Genomic DNA, 21,751 nt, shown 5'->3' with positions numbered 1-21,751 from the left:
ACAGAGTCTTGCTTTGTCACCCAGGCTGGAGTGCAATGGTGTGGTCTTGGCTCACTGCAACCTCTGCCTCCCGGTTTTAAGTGATTCTCCTGCCTCAGCTTCCCAAGTAGCTGGGATTACAGGTGTGTACTACCATGCCTGGCTAATTTTTGTATTATTAGTAGAGACGGGGTTTCACCACGTTGGCCAGGCTGGTCTTGAACTCCTGACTTCAGGTGATCCACCTGACTCAGCCTCCCAAAGTGCTGGGATTACAGGCATGAGCCACTGCACCTGGCAGACGGTTTTTTTTTTTTTTTTTTTTTTTTGAGATAGGGTCTTGCTGGCTCTGTTGTTCAAGCTGGAGTGCAGTGGCACAATCACAGCTCATTGCAGCCCAAGCGATCCTCCCACCTCAGCCTCCCAAGCAGCTGAGATCACAGGTGGGCACCACCACACCCGGCTAATTTTTAAATGATTTTTGTAGAGACAGGGTCTCCCTATGTTTCCCAGGCTAATCTCGAACTCCTAGGCCTCAAGCAACCCTCCTACCTCAGCCTCTCAAAGTACTAGGGTAACATACGTGAGCCACCACCCTGGTCTGGATTCCTGATTAAAAGCCAGCAGCCTTGGGGAAATCAAATAACAACAGTATAAGCAAACGCAGTTTTAATACATGAAATGACTTACTTGGAGGCTAAAATTCTTTCATTCCTGTGGTGAGTGGCTTTTAGGATATTATTTTTAATATGTTTTTGTTTTTTTGAGATGGAGTTTCACTCTCGTCACCTGGGCAGGAGTGCAATGGCACAGTCTTGGCTCACTGCAACCTCCGCCTCCTGGGTTCAAGCGATTCTCCTGCCTCAGCCTCCCAAGTAGCTGGGATTACAGGTATCCACCACCACACCTGGCTAATTTTTGTATTTTTAGTAGAAACGGAGTTTCACCATGTTGGCCAAGCTGCTCTCAAATTCCTGACCTCAGGTGATCCGGCCACCTTGGACCCCCAAAGTGCTGGGATTACAGGCGTGAGCCACCATGCCCGGCCTTAAATGGTTTTAAACTAGGTTTTGAGATGTGCAAAATTATTTGCTTTCCAGAAACCAAAAGAAAAAATACTTTTTATCAACCTGTGTCAGTGGACAAGGATCCCAGCTCCCCAATCAACCACTCATCCAGTACCTCTAACTGTTGGCAAACCAGAAGATACAACTGAGACATCAGGTACAAATAATTAAGTGAGAGAAAGCACATTGTAAAAATTTTATTAGGAATGGACAAGATCTTACTTGGTTGAGAGCATTTCAAGTAAAATTCTTTATTTGGTGATAATATAATTACAATTAGTGTACATTTATGCAAATTTAATACTGTTTAACTTTTGTAATAAGATGAGCTGTTTTAATCCATGTAAAAGTGCCAAGAAATGTCATAATTGCTGTCGCACTACTGTGATTACCTCTGAAAAATACAGGAATATTCTCTAGCTTTATCAGGAATATGGTTTAATATATTGCCTGACAGTATCATTAGTGCAACAATTTGTCTTCATTTCATACCCTTTCAATTACACACACAGATGCTTACACAGTCATTGATGTTGCCTACAGTCCTGATGTTCTTCAGGCAGCAGAAAAGGACCAAGTGAAAAAAAATCAGTTAATTCAGATGGCCATGAAATGCATTGAGGAAAAATTCCAGTTCACCCTCTCACACTCTTACCATATTACCAAATTTAGAATAAAAGGAAGCATTCAAAGGATGAAACAAAATCTGATGGGAATCCAAACTGATTCCATAGATTTAAGAGAAAAAATGAGAAGGGGTAAGTTGATGATTGTAAATGGAAAATTAAACTGCTTTAAGATGTTTTTGGATCCTGTATACATTTTGCAAACTGGAAATCTCTATTTTAAAAGGTGAGAAACTTAAGATAGAAAAATGCAAATATTAAATATTAGAAATATCATATCCTTGATTTTTAAATCCTGAAAAATTTTCAATCAAATTCTTTGATTTAAGATTCTTTTGGCTTAAGATTCCCAAACTAATTTAACTGCAGCTTTAGCTACCATCTCTACTAACACCACATATATTACAGCTCATAGTATTTTATGTTGTAGATTTATTTTTTATCTCCCCTCCACCCTTTTTTTCATAAAGAACTAACTCTTGGACAGATACGAAGCAGTACTATGAGCAATCCAGATCACTTTCCTCAACTGTTACTGCCAAAAGACCAAGTTTCAGGCAAAGCAGTGTGTCTGATAGAAGAGATTTCCAGTACTGAAATCCAGGTGGAGATGAAGATGCCAGCCTATGAACTAAAAATTGTGCATGATCACAATGAGAAACCTCTGAAAATTGAGTTGAAAGTTGAATTACCTGGTATTAATTCTGTCTCTCTCTGTGACCTTAGTGTTTCTGAGGTAAGTTGAATAGGTAACACTGTAAATTTGTATTGGCCAGCATTCACTATATAATGCCACAGTAACAAACTACATAATTTCACGGGCTTACAATGATTTGCTCAGGTTACCCAGTGAAGGAGCAATTCCCTTCTGAGATGTGCCATTCACATCTCAGCAAAGGGAAAATAGAAATGATCAAACCATGCAATGGATCGTAATACTTCTACTCAGACACGACACTTCATGATATCACTTCTACTCACGCTCCATTGGCCAAAGTAAGTCACAAGGCCAATTCTACATCAGTAGGACTGAGAAGTGTATTCTCACAGTCACAGGAAGTCATATGGCAAGGATGTACTATCCTCTTACAGAAAAGCAAATAGAGTCAGTCCTACAGTCTACCAGTCTATACTCTTGGTTGCAAATATTTGCTTCTTTCTGGAAGGAAAACACCTCCAATCCCAGTATCAGACCCCAAAGGACAGAATTTTGCTTTCTCTTCCTCTTGAACCATGGACTAAGACATGTAAAAAAAGTTATGTACTCCCTCAGTCCCATCCGTCATGCAATGTGGAATGGGGAGAAGATAACCGTAATTAACCATCTCAATTCAGAAATGGGAGAAATGAGGCACACTGCAGTTATTGGTGTACAGCAATTCTGAAATCCTAGTAAGCAGACATTGTGAGGGCTCCTTTTCTGGAGACAGAGGATGTTCTTACTTAGGTTCCTTGAGAAAGTTTTGTAATTACCTAGCTCCCCAGTTCCATTGTTTTCCACGACCTTTAGTTTCAGTCTTCAGGAGGATGTTTTCTTTTTTTTCCCTTTCCCACTATCCACCTTTGCCACATCTGAAGAGTATTGGAGAATGTGCCATTCTTATATGCTAAGTAGCCCCTTCACCCTGGTTCCTGCTCATGGAATCTTGGGGCTCAAAGGATTGTTTTAAATTTTGAAGTCAGTTTCTTTTAGTCCAGGCTGGTAGCATTTTGATTCCAGTCAGTGATACCCATAATTCCTTTTTAGACATTGCCCATATTTCAAGACTTACCTGTCTCTTTAGACTTAAATTGCTGTCATTTTAGCCAAATATAAGGATTTACTGAAGTCCACCTTAATACATTCAGAGGCTTTGGCCGGGTAGGGTGACTCACGCCTGTAATCCTAGGACTTTGGGAGGCTGGGGCGGGGGGTGGGGGTGGATTGCCTGAGCTCAGGGGTTCAAGACCAGCCTGGGCAACATGGTGAAACCCTATCTCTACTAAAATACAAAAAAAAAAATTAGCCGGGCGTGGTGGTGGGTGCCTGTAGTCCCAGCTATTCAGGAGGCTGAGGCAGGAGAACTGCTTCAACCCGGGAGACGGAAGTTGCAGTGAGCCGAGACTGAGCCACTGCACTCCAGCCTGGGCAACAGAGCGAGACTCCGTCTCCCAAAAACAAAACAAAACAAAACAAAATTCAGAGGTTTTAACAAAGAGCATAAAGATTTAATCTTTGCCTCTATATTGCCTTAATCAGCTTGGTTGATAGAATTTCTCAATTTTATCCCTTACTTGCCGAAAATAAAAATTAGTTCCACTTTTCAGTCATTGAGTCTTGGAATGGCTCAATGACTCTATAAAGTCCTTTTTATTTATTTATTTTTTTGAGACAGAGTCTCACCCTATTGCCCAGGCTGGAGTGCAGTGGCACCATCTCAGCTTACTGCAACCTCTGCCTCCCAGGTTAAAGCGATTCTCCTGCCTCAGCCTCCTGAGTAGCTGGGATTACAGGCATGTGCCACCAAGCCTGGCTAATTTTTGTATTTTTAGTAGAGACGGGGTTTTGCCATGTTGCCCAGGTTGGTCTCAAACTCCTGGCCTCAAGTGATCCACCAGCCCTCAGCCTCCCAAAGTGCTGGGATTACAGGTGTGAGCCACCGCACTCAGCCAATTCCCTTTTAATTTGACTTGCAAAATGGTCCATTCTAAGCTTATCTTTCTTGTAATACCCTGTTAAATGTAGTGAACAGAACCAACACATTACCAACCATCTGTTTTCCCACTTCTTCACCTAAAGCCACAAATCAACTAGGCACAGAGTATTTGTCATCCAAATTACTGTGATAGTTTCACTAAAGGCTTCATCATTATGAAACATGGATCACTACCTTTCCAGGCTCCAATAAGTTTCCTTGCTGTTTGCTGGTCAGCCACATAATTTAGGATGGCAACACTCTACTGTGGTACTGTATCAGTTAACATGTGATGTAGTTAGCAGCAGTAACCACCTTAAAATCTAAGGGATTTACAACAGTAATTTTTTGCTCATTCCAAGTCACATGACAACAAATGGGATCTTTTTATGGCAAAGGAGTGAATAAAACTGGGAACAATAAGTTAGTATCGCAAATTTTAAGTAGGAAATAAATCTCTTGGTTTATTATTCTTAGGATGATTTATTGATTGAAGTATCTGAGAAGTACAGATTACATCTGAATCTTCCAAAACTTATTGATACTGAAATGACCACAGCAAAATTTATCAAAGAAAAATCCACGCTAATCATCACAATGCCTTTGGTGTAGAAGAAGAGCATCATATGTTTTGGGTTTTCAGTGCTAAAGTCATGTGAATTAAAGGATCTTCATTTTGGCTAAAGAGGTTAAAGAGGTAGTTTATCTTAAACACCAATTCCTTTATTTTCTAAGTTCATTTTGACTGAGATTTTCTCTTCACCTGTTAAATATATATATATTCATATATATATATTTATATATATATTTATATATATTATATATATTTATATATTTTATATATATTTATATATATTATATATATTTATATATTTTATATATATTTATATATATTATATATATTTATATATTTTATATATATATTTATATATTTATATATATTATATATATTTATATATTTTATATATATTTATATATATTATATATATTTATATATTATATATATTTTATATATATTTATATATATTATATATATTTATATATAGTATATATTTATATATATTATATATATTTATATATAGTATATATTTATATATATTATATATATTTATATATATTTATATATATTGTATATATTTATATATATTGTATATATTTATATATATTATATATATATTTATATATTGTATATATATTTATATATATATATTATATATATATATTTTTTTTTTTTTTGAGACGGAGTTTTGCTCTTGTTGCCCAGGCTGGAGTGCAATGGCACGATCTCAGTTCACTGCAACCTCCGCCTCACGGGCTCAAGTGATTCTCCTGCCTCAGCCTCCCGAGTAGCTGGGATTACAGGCATGCACCACCACGCCCGGCTATTTTTTTGTATTTTTAGTAGAGATGGGGTTTCACCATGTTGACTAGGCTGGTCTCGAACTGCTGACCTCAGGTGATCCACCTGCCTTGGCCTCCCAAACTGCTGGGATTACAGGCATGAGACACCACGCCTGGCCACGTCTTATATTTTTTAACTCACTTCTTCTTCTCAAATAAACATCGACCAGAATTAAAAACTATTGCTATGACACACTTGTTTTAAAAATATCTTAAGTAACTTATAATTTGGGAAAATTCTAATTGTTTCCAAGTAACAAGTGAGAACTCTTGGTTTACTGCTTGAAAAAGTCTCTAGTAAATTTTTCTATCAGGAAGAAATTCCAGACTGTGCAAGAAGTTTTTTATTACCAGGGTGGGCTGTATCAGTGAGTCTCCTCCAACAGTAAAAATACAGGGCCAAATATAATACTCAAGCCTATTTAACCTCTGTACTTCATTGAGACTGAGTCTCACTGTGTTGCCCAGGCTGGAGTGCAGTGGCACAATCTCGGCTCACTGCAACCTTCGCCTCCCAGGTTCAAGCAATCCTCCTGTCTCAGCCTCCTTAGTAGCTGGGATCACAGGCATGTGCCACCACGCCTGGCTAGTTTTTGCATTTTTAGTAGAGAAAGGGTTTCACCATGTTGGCCAGGCTGGTCTCGAACTCCTGACCTCAAGTAATCCATCTGCCTCAGCCTCGCAAAGTGCTGGGATTACAGACGTGAGCCACGGCGCTCAGCCCCTAACCTCTGTACTTAAGTTAAACAACTCTGCCAGGAGACCCAGCTACCCAGCCAGACATTTTAGTATCAGATATAGACTTGTCGATAGATTGGATACAATGACATAGTAACAGCAAACAAAATATATCTTTTTTTTTTTTTTGAGATGGAATCTTGCTCTGTTGCCCAAGCTGGAATGCAGTGGCGCAATCTCAGCTCACTGAAACCTCCACCTCCTGGGTTCAAGCATTTCTCCTGCCTCAGCCTCCGGAGTAGCTGGGATTACAGGCACCCGCAACCGCCCCTAGCTAATTTTTGTATACTTAGTAGAGACAGGGTTTCTCCATGTTGGCCAGGCTGGTTTCGAACTGACCTCAGGTGATCCGCCTGCCTTGGCCTCCCAAAGTGCTGAGATTACAGGCGTAAGCCACCACGCCCGGCCTGCAAAATATATCTCATATTTGAACAAAAAAAGTAGTTGACGTTGGGACAAGTGCTTTTCCCCTAAAGAAATGATCAGAAGTACAAAAGTGATGTACTTTCAACTATCATTCATCTCTTCTAAGCTCTGAAATACAAAGGTACCAACTATCCAATTTATACATCAAGTAAGCTATATGCAGACTTTAAACATCCCTTAATTATCTTTTCTAGATACAAGTTTCCTTTAATTATCCTTGTAATAAAGTTTCTAGTTCAACATACAGGCCAAAGTTTACTACTTTTAAAACTTTTTAACTATAGAAACTAATGTTGTATAACAGAAGTAACTGATACATGACATTTAAAAGCAAATATAATTTTTTTTTTTTTTTTTGACAGTCTCGCTCTGTCACCCAGGCTGGAGTGCAGTGGTGTGATCTTGGCTCACTGCAACCTCTGCCCCCTACCCCTGCCCCACCCCAGGTTCAAGTGATTCTCCTGCCTCAGCCTCCCCAGTAGCTGGGATTACAGGCGCCTGCCACCACACCCAGCTAAATTTTGCATTTTTAGTAGAGACTGTGTCTCATCATGTTGGCCAGGCTGGTCTTAAACTCCTGACCTCAAGTGATCTGCCCACCTCGGCCTCCCAAAGTGTTGGGATTACAGGCGTGAGCCACTGGGCCTGGCCTAAAAGCAAATATCATTTTCTTAAGCCTGGTCTGGATTTTTTTTTTTTTCCTTGCCTCAAATCTCCTTTTGAAGGCCTGGCCTGGATTTAAATTCTACTAGCAACAGGATAATTTATCTCCTGAAAAATTTCTGGAACTGTATCATGTCCTAAAATTAACAAACCTATTCTCACCCCTCAGAAAAACTGAGTACCTTCACCTTATCTTTACTCCTACAAAATCACTACCAAAATGTATTTCCTAAAAACTCCTAACCACATAGAATTGAATCTCTACCCTTGCACTCAGCACTTAGATGCTATTTACATCAGTATCTGTGTTTGTATACTCATTAAAATGCACATCAAGACCTAATATACTTAAAGTGGTAAAATTTATATTCTAGTTATTTTCCAAAATATTCTCACTCATTTTATATTAATAAAAACAGCTCTACCTTCCCCTCTGTACAAAAAACAAAATGGGGCCCAGTAAGGGCATTAACTAATAATGAACTATGGACTGGTTTAAATTGGAATCTTACTAAGATTTCTTTTTCTCAAAATTAGAAATTTGGAGGCTGGGCGCAGTGGCTCAGCTGTAAACCCAGCCCTTTGGGAGACCGAGGTGGGCGGATCACAAGGTCAGGAGATAGAGACCATCCTGGCTAACACGGTGAAACCCTGTCTCTAATAAAAATACAAAAAATTAGCTTTTTTTTATTAGGGCGTGGTGACGGGCACCTGTAATCTCAGCTACTCGGGAGACTGAGGCACGAGAATCACTTGTACCCAGGAGGCAGAGGTTGCAGTGAGCTGATATTGCGCCACTGGACTCCAGTCTGGGTGACAGTGAGACTCCGTCTCAAAAAAAAAAAAAAAAAAAGAAATTTGGAGACCAGAATTTCTAGACTTCATTTTAGATCACTTACCAGTAGTGATGATGATTTCCCCATGTATTCCAGGACTTGTGTGTTACACATGATGAACATTCCTCCTATCTAACGTGCTGGTTTACTCCTTTCTAGATCATGCCTTGGGATACCCTAACTTCATAATCACAAGCTTCAGAATTGGGAATAAATCACCTAACAGAACCAGACCACACTTTCCATCTTGATAATAAGTGCCACACCCCAACATGGAGTGCTTCAGAAACTCTTTGAGCTTAAAAGTGTTAGATTATATTCTCCTAAATGCAGTCCATATTTTACCAATTATATAAACTCGAAATTTATCTGTATTGAGAGCTTATACATACATGGCTGTCCCTAGATCTAAATAATTTAAATGTGAAAATAATTACCAACAGATCAAAAATTAAACCAGACATATTGAAGATTTATACTTTAATTTTTAAATAATCACATATGAACCAAAAACACTATTTCTAACTTTTTTCTTTCAGTTCTGGTAAGAGACTGAATCCAGATTTAGATTATAGCTCAGATTAATTTTTAACTCAACAATGTTTACTAGAAGGCAACTGTTTTTATTTTTTTCAAGGGAACAGAACCACAAGCATTAGCGAAAGATGAATTATCTTTGAAGTTCTGAATGTTTGAACCAGATTCGGATCATATTGATGATGGTCCCTTGTGATAAGCTTGTTTCTTTTGGATAATCTTCAACCTAAAATTACTAATTACTGAAAAATCAGATTAATGTATTATTTTCATAATAATACAGCAAGGTAAAAGTCTGTGTGGAATATATGGAGTGTCACTTGTGCACCATGTAATAATGAATATTTAGAAACAGATTCAACACTGAAACACTTAAAGCAAATTTCAGGGGCTAACTCCACATATTACATATACAAGGAAGCACTGGTCAGATTCATTTTAAGTAGTCATAAATAATTTCAAACGTTTATTAAAACACATAAATATCAATAGAAAGTCTGGAATTGTGATAATGTTCCCAATTCATTTTTATAATCCAGAATATCACCTCCTTCCTTCCTTCCAAAAGAAAGGCAAAATCTAACAAAATGGAAAAAAGTATTTAGGCTAATAAGGTAGCAACCTAGTTAATTTTTTCTCTCCAACAGTATTTTAGGGCTTTCTTATTTTACATGAGACGATGCTGGAGTAGAAGGACACAGAACACTTTTTTACACACATTTAACTTTTTTATCAAAGTAGAAATTACCATTTTGTTTTTGGCATTTTTAAGCACTCCAAAATGTTTACCAATGTACCCCTCCTTTTCAGACAGGATTTGGGATAAATGGACTTTGGCACATATCTAACTCTAGTAACAATATTTTACATATGTACACTTATTCCATATATATTCCTTAGTTATTTGATAGCATTTTCCACAGTGAAGTAATAAATTCTGTTCATTAGGTTCATTTACAATGAACTATCAGTTAATCTTGGAAAATTTTAGTTTCACAACTTCTGTTAAATTATATTAAGAATGTTTCTTTTTTGGAGGTAACTTGAATTCTGTACTCAAAATTACACATTTGTTTAAATATCTACACAAATTGTCATTTACATCAAGTAGCTGGTTTATATTTAGATTATCTCAAGTGGGGGGTGAACAACCATGTGTAGGGATTCATAGAAAAATAAACAATCAGCTGAAGAGGTCTAAGAAAATGCTGACTTTTAAAATTTCACTTATTTTCCTTGAAGTTTTCTACCCTTCCCATCGATGATAAACCAAGATCATGTAATGCAAAATTTCAAACCAGGGTTAAATTCTAAAGTAAAGCTTCAATTCAAGCCCTTCCCCCAAGAGAATTAATTTTCCTGCTTTCTCTTTCTCTCACATCTAAGGAGAACATTTTAGGCAGTTAAATTTCAGAACTTCAAGGTTTCATCGTGGTCACCTTTATGTACTCGTCTTTAGGGAACCACAATTCTACCTATCGTACATTTCCTAGAGGAAGTACTTATCACCAAAGGGCTAGGCAAGGCCACATACATGTCCCGTAATTAGGAGTACAGAGCTAAAAATCTGGTGTCTGATTATTAAATGTGCACAATATTTGGGTGTAATCGGCATTTTAAAAATTCAGTAATGCCCATTATAAATAACTTATCTGGACAGACTCAATAATAAAAATAACTGGTTAAAATAAAAAGAACCACCTGTTTAATAACGTATAAATATCTTGATAAGAATGAATCAGTGTGACCTGGGAGAGTTTAGAAATTCTTGAGTTAGTTACAACAACATAGTGATAGGTTTTTCAAGGTACTTTCTAAACTCAGCAAGCCACTGGGCTCCAACTGCTCCATCCACCACCCGGTGATCACAACTGAGTGTAACAGACATCATGCTAGCCACATCAAACCTAGAAAAAGATAAAAGACATTTTAGATATTCTGAAAGAAAAGACTGCATTTCAGCCAGTAACCACCCAAATGCTCACTCCTACCCTATAATCCCAACCAGGTAATATTTCCTATCTACTCTTCCAGTCTCCTATACCTTTAGCTCAAATTTATAGCTTGAAGAAACAGACCAGATACCTGGAGTATGAGTGGGCAATGGGCCAAATCCTGTCCTCTGCCTGTTTTTATTAGGTAAAGATTTACTGCAATTCATTTGTCTTGTTTATGCCTCCCTTCATATTACAATGGCAGAGTATTTGCAACAGCGGCCATATATCCCAGAAAGCCTAAAATACTTACTATACGACTAAAAAAAAGCATGCTGACTCCTCACCTAGAATAAATAAGGCTTTCCACCTCAAATAGGACTAACTGCATTTAGTAAAGAAAAGTTGCTGCCTTGAAGAATTTCATCTTTTTTATATATATATAATTTTATTTGAAGATACAATATAGCATGCCAATAACTATATATAAAACTGAGACTCTGGCCAGGCACAGTGGCTCATTCCTGTAATCCCAGCACTTTGGAAGGCTGAGGTGAGCAGATCATTTGAGGTCAGGATCAAGACCAGCCTGGCCTACATGGTGAAACAACATGTCTGCTAAAAATACAAAAATTAGCCAAGTGTGGTAGTACACGCCTGTAATCCCAGCTATAGCTACTCGGGAGGCTGAGGCAGGAGAATTATTTGAACCTGGGAGGCAGAGATTGCAGTGAGCAGAGATGGCACCACTGCACTTCCGCCTGGGTGACAGAGTGAGTGAGACTCCATCTCAAATAAACAAACAAACAAAACACTGATACTCAAAAACAGGTATAGTTGACCCTCCATATATCCATGGGTTCCAAATCCATAGATTCAACCAACCATGGATCAAAATATCCAGAAAGTAAACAATTCCACAAATTTCCAGTAAGCACAACTTGAATTTGCTGCACACTGGGCACTACACTGGATCCATGTGAATGAAGTGCTGTTTAGGTATTGTATTATTATAAGAATAAAGTATACAGAAGAATGTGTGTAGGTTATATGCAAATACTACATCATATCATATCAGGGACTTGAGCATTGTGGATTACGATATTTGAGGGGGTTCCTGGAGCCAATCCCCTGAGGATACCACAGGACAAGTGTATAGTGTAATAAAAATTAGCTTACGACTTCCCCTCCATTTTGGCACTTACCCTTTTTCATTATCTGCAGGGACCAGTTTATCCTCTGAAGCACCAATTGCCAAAATACATGCTTGAGGTGGGTTAATAATAGCAGAGAAATTCTTAATTCCAAACATTCCTAAATTGGAGATCGTAAAAGTGCCACCCTAGAGGAAAAAAATATTAACAATAAATTATATTGTTTGTCAACATAAATCAGAAAACTTGACAAATGTTCTGTGAAAAGACCTTAAGCTAAAAAGGTGCAAGGTCTTAAGAAAGGCCTGAATGGAATACACATTACTGAAGATATACAACCATTACAATATGAACAAAAATGTCAGCTGGAAAATGTCTTATTTTCAGACAATGTCTTCTTTTGGATATATGATTGAATTTTACTTTATTTTCAGAACCGTGTGTCAGTAAGAGTTATGTGGCAGGCCAGGCACAGTGGCTCACACCTGTAATCCCAGCATTTTGAGAGGGTGAGGTGGGTGGATCATTTGAGGTCAGGAGTTTGAAACCATCCTGGCCAACATGGTGAAACCCCGACTCTACTAAAAACACACACACACACAAACACAAAATTAGCAAGGTGCAGTGGTGCATGCCTGTAATACCAGCTACTCAGGAGGCAGAGGCAGGAGAATTGCTTGAACCTGGGAGGCAGAGGTTGCAGTGAGCCAAGATTGTGCCATTGCACTCCAGCCTGGGTGACAAGAGTGAGACTCTGTTTCAAAAAAAAAAAAGAATTACGCTGGGCGTGGTTGCTCATGCCTGTAATCCCAGCACCTTGGGAGGCCCAGGCAGGCGGATCACGAGGTCAGGAAATCGAGACCATCCTGGCCAACATGGTGAAAACCAGTCTCTACTAAAAATACAAAAAACTAGCTGGGCGTGGTGGCGGGCGCCTGTAGTCCCAGCTACTCGGAAGGCTGAGGCAGGAGAATGGCGTGAACCCGGGAGGCGGAGCTTGCAGTGAGCCAAGATCATGCCACTGCATTCCAGCCTGGGTGACAGAGCAAGACTCCGTCTCAAAAAAAAAAAAAAAAAAAAAAATTACGTGGCAGAATCAAAAGGTGAAAAATGCAATAAATGCATTATGCAAACCTCAAAAATAACATAATTAGAAAGCAATAATTAATACCCTACCTGGAATTCATGTGGCTGTAGTTTACCCTCTCTTGCTTTGGTTGCTAAAGAAACAACATCATTAGCAATGGTTTCCAGTCCTTTTATATGTGCATTAAACACAATAGGTGTGATGAGTCCTGCGGGAGTACTGACTGCAACACTGACATCAACAACATGATTTCTGTTTTAAAAGAAAAATAAATATAATAAAAAACAGTGTTTATTAAGAGCCTATGTGCCAGGTTAAGCAAGAATTCTTATATTTACTTCAAAAATTTTTTGAACCAATGTGTGTTATTGTTCAGCCAAAGATGATGTCTATCCTAATTTTTACATTTTGCCGTGCCCTCTCCTTGACTTGTAGTTATTAAAAGTCAAAGAGAGGGCCGGGAATGGTGGCTTATGCCTGTAATCCCAGCACTTTGGGAGGCTGAGGTGGGTGGATCACTTGAAGTCAGTAGTTTGAGAACAGCCTGACCAACATGGTGAAACTCTGTCTCTACCAAAAATACAAAAGTTAGCTGGGCATGGTGGTGCACACCTGTAGTCCCAGCTACTCAGGAGGCTGAGGCAGGAGAACCACTTGAACCTGGGAGACAGAGGTTGCAGTGAGCTGAGATCACACCACTGTACTCCAGCCTGGGCAGCAAAGCGAGACTCCGTCCCCCAACGCTTCCCCTGACTCCACCAACCGCCAAGAAAAAAAAAAAAAAAAAAAAAAGAATGAGAAATGTGTCAGCAGCAGTAGGTTGGTTTCACACATATCGTCTAACATCCCCTGCCGTCTGCCTTGACCCACACATGAATGCAGCTGAAAGAAAACCCCACCAATCAGAACTCCTTGGATTTTGAGTGGAAGTACATTGGCTGGAGTTGAGTCTCTGCAAGTAGTTTGAGCAGATGAAAGGAAGAGTGAAGGGAAAGAACTGCACTGTAGCAAGAAATAGGAGTGCTCAGGATACATGGGTGGTGGTACCTCAGAAGAACGTAAAAGTAAGGGTTCCCAATCTTTTTTTTTTTTTTTACACAATATCAGATCTTCAGTTGTCATCAAGGAGTCCCAATCTTTTCTACAGAAGGTGCCCCTATGCATCTGGATCTTATCTCAGAATACCTTTTTAACACTGAAAATACTCAAATTACTAGAAAAAAGAGAGAAACTGTACTAAAATTCAGTTATCAAATGGTTCAAAAGCAAAATTATGACAAATGTGCTTCTGTATTCATTCAATAATAAGATCTTGTTGCAGGTCTAATAATGGCTATCATTTTGAAGCAGGGATGAACAAAATAACATTTTGAGATATATACAACTACAATGTGATATGAAAATAACTGATTTTTATTGGTCACCAGACACAAGTACTGTTAACATTTGATCTGTTCTCTACATTTATAAAAGGAAGAAATGCTAAATGTTAGTAGAGGTTAGTAAAAAAAAAAAAAAAGGTGATTCCCCCTCCCCACCCCCCGCCCCAACTGAAGTTCACAAGCTCATGGATTCATGGATTTTATCCATGGTCTCCTTGGGGTCTGCATAAGGGCCCCTGCTAGTGGTCTGCAATTGAGAAAAAGTTAAGGCTTCAAACAAAGGCACAGCTCTGCCTCCAAAGAACTCCAGCTCTTTCTAGGCACAAGCTCCAAAAAGATCAACGGGTACCAAATCCCCCAATTTGCCTAAGTTGGCTGGAGCAGGATTTTGTCACTTGCAAACAAACACAGGGACCTGCTTTAATAAAAATACCGTGTGTGACTCATTAATTACCACAGGACTCTAGCCAAGGTATCACACAGCAAATACTGCTTTCTTGATTAAATTATTACAATATTGCTTGTTCAATCATCTTCCCTTTGAGACAGTAAGGATAGTATTTATTCCCTATATTGTTCACCACTGAATCCAGTAAACAGTACATGTTAAATAAATGTTGAATGGGTGTATGAACAAGTAAATGAATGGTGTTTGGTTAGAATTAACAGACCTCAATCTCTTCATCTAAGTATAGAAATATCTTGATATTGTAGGTTCAGTTCCAGACCACCAAAGTAATATTGCAATAAAGCGAGTCACACGAATTTTCTGATTTCCTAGTACATACAAAAGTTATGCTTAACACTACACTGTTGTCTACTAAGAGTGCAATAGCATTATGACTAACAAAAAACCAATGTATATACCTTAATTTAAAAATACTTTATTGCTAAAATATGCTAAAAATCACCTGAACTTTTAGTGAGTTGTAATTTTTTTGCTGGTAGATCTTGCCTTGATGTTGATGGCTGCCGACTGATAAGGGATATCAATTATCTTAGCTATATCTTCTGAATAATTTGCTGCTTCACCCTGTACTTTTATGTTATTATGGCCTCCTTTCCTTCAACCTCATGAGCCAACCTCTACTAGCCTCAAACTTCTGTTATGCAGCTTCCTCACCTCTATCAGCCTTCAAAGAATTGAAGAGAGTTAGGGCCTTGCTCTGAATTAAGCTTTGGCTTAAGGGAATGCTGTACCTGGTTTAATCTTTTATCTAGACCACTCAAAACTTTCTCCGTATCAGCAACAAGGCTGTTTCACTTTCTTATCATTCATGTGTTCACCAGGATGGTACTTTTCATTTCCTTCAAGAACTTTTTCTTTGTATTCACAAGTTGGCTGTTTGGCACAAGAGGCCTAGCTTTCAACCTATCTTGGCTTTTGACATGCCTTACTCATTGAGCTTAATCATTTCTAGCTTTCGATTTAAAGTAAGAGACATGAAAGCCCTCCTTTCACTGAAACACTGAGAGGCCATTGCAGAGTTACTAATTGGCCTGATTTCAGTTTTATTGTGTCTCAGAGAATAGGGAGGCCCAAGGAGAGGGAGAGAGACAGAGGAACAGCTGGTTGATAATTCTATCAATTCTATCAACCAGTCAGAACACATGCAAAATTTATCAATGAAGTTTGCCATCTTATATGGGCATGGTTCATGGGGCATCGAAACAATTACAATGGTAACATCAAAGATCCTTGATCACAGGTCACCATAACAGATATAATAATAAAGTTTGAAATACTCTAGGAATTGCCAAAATGTGACACAAAGACAGGAAGTGAACACATGCTGTTGGAAAAATGGTGCCATCAACTTGCTTGACAGGGGGTTGCCAAAAGCCTTCAATTTATAAAAAAGCACAATAAATCAAAGTGCAATAAAGCAAGATACTCTTACAAGTAGATGGTTCTCACTTCACACCCACACAGTAACAAATATTGATGAGGACATAGAGAAACTGGAACACTTATTCACTATTGGTGGGAAGGTAAAATGGTGCAACCACTTTGAAAAATAATGTAGAAGTTTCTCTAAAAATTAAACATAATTTTACCCTATGACTCAGGTATTCCATTCCTAGGAATCTACTGAAGAGAAATAAAAATATATGTCCACACAAATAATTGTATGTAAATACTCATAGTAGCATCATTCATAATAGCAAAAAACTGGAAAACAAATGTTAACTGGTGAATGATAAAGAGGTATACTGATACGATTAAACACTATTCAGCAATAAAAAAGACTAAACTACAGATACATGCTACAACATAGATGAGTCTCAAAAACATTTCGTTAAGTGAAAGAAAGCAGATGCAAAAGACCACATATTTTATGATTCCATTTCTATAAAAGGTCTAGAAAATACAAATCTATAGACTCAAGCACTAGAACAGATTGCCCAGAGGCCGAAGGTGAAAATAAGAATTTACTATAAATGAGCATGAGTGATCTTCTGGGGGTAATGGAAATTTCTAAAATTAGATTGTGGTAAAGACTGCATAATTTTGCACCTTTAACAAAAATCAAGAAATTGTACACTTAGAGCAGGTACATTTTATGATATGTAAAATGGCAAACTAAATGTTAAAAAGTGTCTACATGCGGCCAGGCACGGTGGCTTATGCTGTAATCCCAGCACTTTGGGAGGCCGAGGCAGGCAGATCACAAAGTCAAGAGATTGAGACCAGCCTGGCCAACATGGTGAAACTCCATCTCTACTAAAAATACAAAAATTAGCTGGGTGTGGTGGCGTGTGCCTGTAGTCCCAGCTACTCGGGAGGCTGAGGCAGGAGAATCGCTTGAACCCGGGAGGCGGAGGTTGCAATGAGCCGAGATAGCACCACTGCACTCCAGCCTGGCAACAGAGCGAGACTCCACCTCAAAAAAAAAAAAAGTGTCTATATGCTGGCACAGAGGGGAATTAAAGGAATATTAAAAAAAAAAATTCCTGCCTCTTATCTAGATTTCAAGTATCCTGTACTTATATTTAAGGAATATAAATTCCTTGAATGTTTGCTGCTGTGACGATCATCACGGTGGCCATAGCACAGAAAAGGAATGCATCTAAAAGCAAGGAACGGGAAAACCCAAACAGCATCCTAGAAGGAGAGAACTGAAAGGTATGTTCAGTAACAGTGGCTAACTCAGAATGGCACAAGAAGAGGGGTTTAGAGAGGAGCAATAGTTGAATATAGGTCTTGGCCGGGCGCGGTGGCTCATGCCTGTAATCCCAGCACTTTGGGAGGCCAAGGCAGGCAGATCACCAGGTCAGGAGATCAAGACCATCCTGGCTAACACGGTGAAACCCCATCTCTACTAAAAATACAAGAAAATTAGCCAGGCGTGGTGGTGCACACCTGTAGTCCCAGCTACTCGGGAGGCTGAGGCAGGAGAATGGTATGAACCCAGGAGGCGGAGGTTGCAGTGAGCCAAGATTGTGCCACTGCACTCCAGCCTGGGTGACAAAGCAAGACACTGTCTCAAAAAAAAAAAAAAAAAAAAAAAAAAGGCCTTGACTGAATTACGGAAGACTGTCAATGCCTTAAGCAAGCCATTTCTGCCAGGCTCCAGGAAACTCTCCACGAGTCAGTAATATGAATAATGCTGAAAACAGGAAGACTAAAGTCTGTTTAGTGGGATGAATGGTGGCCCTCCAAAAGATAAGTCTTTGTCCTAATCCCTGGAACCTATCAATGTGACCTTATTTGGAAAAAGGTCTCTGAAGGTATAATTAGGATCCTGAGATAAGATCATCCTGTATTATCTGAGTGGCCCTAAATCCAATGCCAACTGTCCTCTTAAAAGAAGAGAAAATACAGACACAGAGGAGAAGGCCATGTAAACATGGAAGAAGAGACTGGAGTTATGCAATCACAAACCACTAAATGCCTAGAGCCACCAGAACTGGAAAAGGCAAGGAAGGATTCTTCTCTATAGTCTTTGGAGGGAACGCATTGACCCTGCTGAAACCCTGATTTCAGACTTGTTTCCCGAACTGTGAGAGAATAAATTTGTTTTAATCCATCAACTTTGTGGTCATTAATAATGGCAGCCCTAGAAAACTATACAGTTTATAAAGAATATTAGATGCCCAGATGTTCTCCAAGAGAAGAACGACCAAGGAAAAGTTAGAACCAAGAGTTTACCCAATAGGTTTGATCACATTGAGAAATGGTTTAATCGTTTCTGAATCTCCTCTCCTTGCTTGTGGAGTTTCAGAAAGAATTCACATATACATAGAAAACTAGCCTTCCCTAAAGCAATTATTAAAATCAATTAGGTTAGCATTCATGGTATAATACATGTCTTAGTCATACACAATCACTGTCACAGGCATTCAAATATTAACACTGGACACACACACTAAAAAAATTAACCAAATATAGATTTATATTTATTTATTATTATTATTTTTTGAAATGCAGTCTTGCTCTGTTGCTCAGGCTGGAGTGCAGTGGCATGCGTGATCCCAGCTCACTGCAACCTCTGCCTCCCAGGTTCAAGCAATTCTCCTGCCTCAGCCTCCTGATTAGCTGGGACTACAGGCACGCACCACCATATCTGGCTAATTTTTTTCTTTTTTGTATTTTTAGCAGAGACAGGGTTTCACCATGTTGGCCAGGCTGATCTCAAACTCCTGACCTCAGGCGATCCACCTGCCTTGGCCTCCCAAAGTGCTGGGATTACAGGTGGGAGCCACCATGCCCGGCCCCAAATATAGATTTAATCCAAATTTGTGCTATAATCAATTTGGGAGGATGGTGTTATGTGTATGTAGGAAGGGCATAACAAAGCTACCTTTTTTTTTCTCTCTAGTCCCAAGACTGGAGCTAAAGCTAAATATTAATGTTAACGGGAAGTCAGTCAATAAAGTAAAATAAATGAAAAACTCATAAAAGGCAACAGAAAAATGTTATTTGGAAATCTGCAGGTAAATAAATACGAGAAGAAACAATAGTTTAAAAGCTGTGTTTAAGGGCTGGGCGTGGTAGCTCACACCTGTGATCCCAGCACTTTGGGAGGCCAAGGTGGGCAGTTCACAAGGTCAGGAGTTCAAGACCAGTCTGGCCAATATGGTGAAACCCCATATCTACTAAAACTACAAAAAAATTACCTGGGAGTGGTGGCGCATGCCTGTAATCCCAGCTACTCAGGAGGCTGAGGTAGGAGAATTGCTTGAACCCGGGAGGTGGAGGTTGCAGTGAGCCAAGATCATGCCACTGCACTCTAGCCTAGGCGACAGAGAGAGACTCTGTCTCAAAAACAAAAAACAAAAAAACCAAACAGTTGTGTTTGCCTCCTGGGAACTGACCTCAGATTAAGGGTTAGAACAAGTCACTCTAAGCCATGGAGCAGTATTCAAACCTAAATTTAATATTTATTAGAAAAAAAATTTTTTTGAGACAGTTTTGCTCTTATCACCCAGGCTGGACTGCAATGACACAATCTCGGCTCACTGCAACCTCCGCCTCCTGGGTTCAAGCAATTCACCTGCCTCAGCTTCCCAAGTAGCTGAGATTACAGGCGTGCACCACCACGCCCAGCTAATTTTTGTATTTTTAGTAGAGATGGGGTTTCACCATGTTGGCCAGGCTGGTCTCGAACTCCTGACCTCAAGTGATCCACCTGCCTCGGCCTCTCAAAGTGCTCAGATTACAGGTGTGAGCCCGGCCCTAAAACATTAATAAATATTATTAAGTGTGGTATAATATATACTTGGTCTTTGTCCCCATGTTGCCAGTTCCTGTCATAAAGCCCCTAAAACCAGAATTTCCTGAGCGATAGGAGTATCTTTTGTTATTTATAATGAGCCCCTTATATAATAAGCTCCATGATGGATACTTAGGGTGGGATCCCTAAGTAACCTCGGGATGGGGCCAGTCACTGGAAGGGTCAAAATGACTAGAGGATTAGAGAGTTGGAACTTTTAGCTCTACCCACTGACCTAAGGGAAAGCGGAGGGAGATGTAGGCTGGAGATCCTGGAGATCAAACTCTACAAAGACTTTTTTTTTCCTTTCCTTTTTCTCTCCAGCCCCCTCTATCAAGACTCTTCAACAAGATTTAATGAGCTTCCAGTTGCTGAACTGTGGAAGTGCTGGAAGGGTGGTATGTCCCGAAAGGACATGGAAGCTCTGCACCACCCCACCTCAAACCTCGCTCTAGCCATCTCTTCATCTGGTATTCATCCGTATCCTTTGTAATATCTTTTATAATAAACATAAAGTGTTTCCCCAAGTTCTGTGAATTGTCCTAGCAAGTTAATCAAACCCAAGGAAGAGGTCACAGCAACCAGTTTGTAGCCAGTCAGTTACAAGTATGAGTGGCCTACACTTTTGACTGGCATCTGAAGTGAGGGCAGTCTTGTAGGACTGAGCCCTCAATCTTTGGGATCTGACACTATCTACAGGTAGACAGCACCAGAATTGAATTGAATTGAATTGAATTAGAGGAATTCACTGCAGAACTAATTGCTTGGTTGGTGTGTGGGGAAACCCTCCCCACCCCTGCCTCTACTCATCTGGTCACAGAAGTGGTGCTGTGCTGTGTGACAGCAAAGTACAAAGGAGAAAAGTTTTTTTTTTCCTTTCAGAATAAGAATAACATAAAAGCATCTACACAGTAGAAAACGAATAGGCTTAGGAGTCAGAATCTTGGTTCTAATCACAGTCCTAACACTAACTTATTAACTCAGGGCAAGTTACTTAACTCACTGAGTCTCAGTTTCTTCATCTAGAAATTGAAGTGAAAGCAGTTAAATCATAAGGTGGTCATGAGAATTAAATGAGATAAAAGAGACACACTGAGTACCATACTACTCTATACCATTGTATTATTAACAATTACTACCTCTAATTTTGCCCCTAAAGTTCAGGAGAACTCATGGGTGAATGAAAATCATCTGTTTAACCCTGCTTTGTGACAGTCATTATCAACTTAATCACACATATTTGTTCACTAATCTCCCTTTGCTGAACTCATACAAAGAATCTATAGCCTTTACTAGCTAAATCCAGCAATATCGCAGGCTGGGCACAGTGGCTCACACCTGAAATCCCGGAACTTTGGGAGGCCGAGGCTGTAGAATTGCTTGAGCCCAAGAGTTCAAGATGAGCCTGGACAACAGAGCAAGACCCTATCTCTTTAAAAAATAAATAAACAACAACAACAACAAAAACAAAAACAAGGTTGAAAATTGGAGCCAGTAAGAAAAAAAAGTAAAAAGCAGTAACTCATAAA

General features: G+C 39.2%; 2 protein-coding genes across 13 annotated transcripts in view; one reads left to right on the top strand and one right to left on the bottom strand.

The window, feature by feature from the left end:
- The window catches only part of PIH1D2 (PIH1 domain containing 2), a 23,201-nt gene extending 1,450 nt beyond the window's left edge, over positions 1-21,751 (top strand). For 4 of the 10 annotated variants that reach the window (XM_063671422.1, XM_054440254.2, XM_063671423.1 and 1 more), the window contains 4 exons: positions 1,080-1,203; positions 1,559-1,804; positions 2,143-2,408; positions 4,825-5,032. In XM_063671422.1, the coding sequence (XP_063527492.1) occupies positions 1,080-1,203; positions 1,559-1,804; positions 2,143-2,408; positions 4,825-4,959 (771 nt within the window). In that variant the 3' untranslated portion in view covers positions 4,960-5,032. Of the gene's footprint in view, positions 1-1,079; positions 1,204-1,558; positions 1,805-2,142; positions 2,409-4,824; positions 5,033-8,570; positions 9,710-20,546; positions 20,753-21,528 lie in introns of those variants that run through there. The other 6 variants (XR_008492494.2, XR_008492493.2, XM_063671424.1 and 3 more) reach the window with 4 other exon arrangements.
- Positions 9,385-21,751, bottom strand: part of DLAT (dihydrolipoamide S-acetyltransferase) — a 38,715-nt gene continuing 26,348 nt past the window's right edge. For all 3 annotated transcript variants that reach the window (XM_054440251.2, XM_054440252.2, XM_054440253.2), the window contains exons 12-14: positions 13,213-13,375; positions 12,088-12,224; positions 9,385-10,855 (exon numbers count right to left, since the gene is read on the bottom strand). In XM_054440251.2, the coding sequence (XP_054296226.2) occupies positions 10,726-10,855; positions 12,088-12,224; positions 13,213-13,375 (430 nt within the window). In that variant the 3' untranslated portion in view covers positions 9,385-10,725. The remainder of the gene's footprint in view (positions 10,856-12,087; positions 12,225-13,212; positions 13,376-21,751) is intronic.

Source organism: Pongo pygmaeus, chromosome 9 (genome assembly GCF_028885625.2).
Source record: "Pongo pygmaeus isolate AG05252 chromosome 9, NHGRI_mPonPyg2-v2.0_pri, whole genome shotgun sequence".
Taxonomy (NCBI): Eukaryota; Metazoa; Chordata; class Mammalia; order Primates; family Hominidae; genus Pongo; species Pongo pygmaeus.
This window is presented reverse-complemented; position numbering and strand designations above follow the sequence as displayed.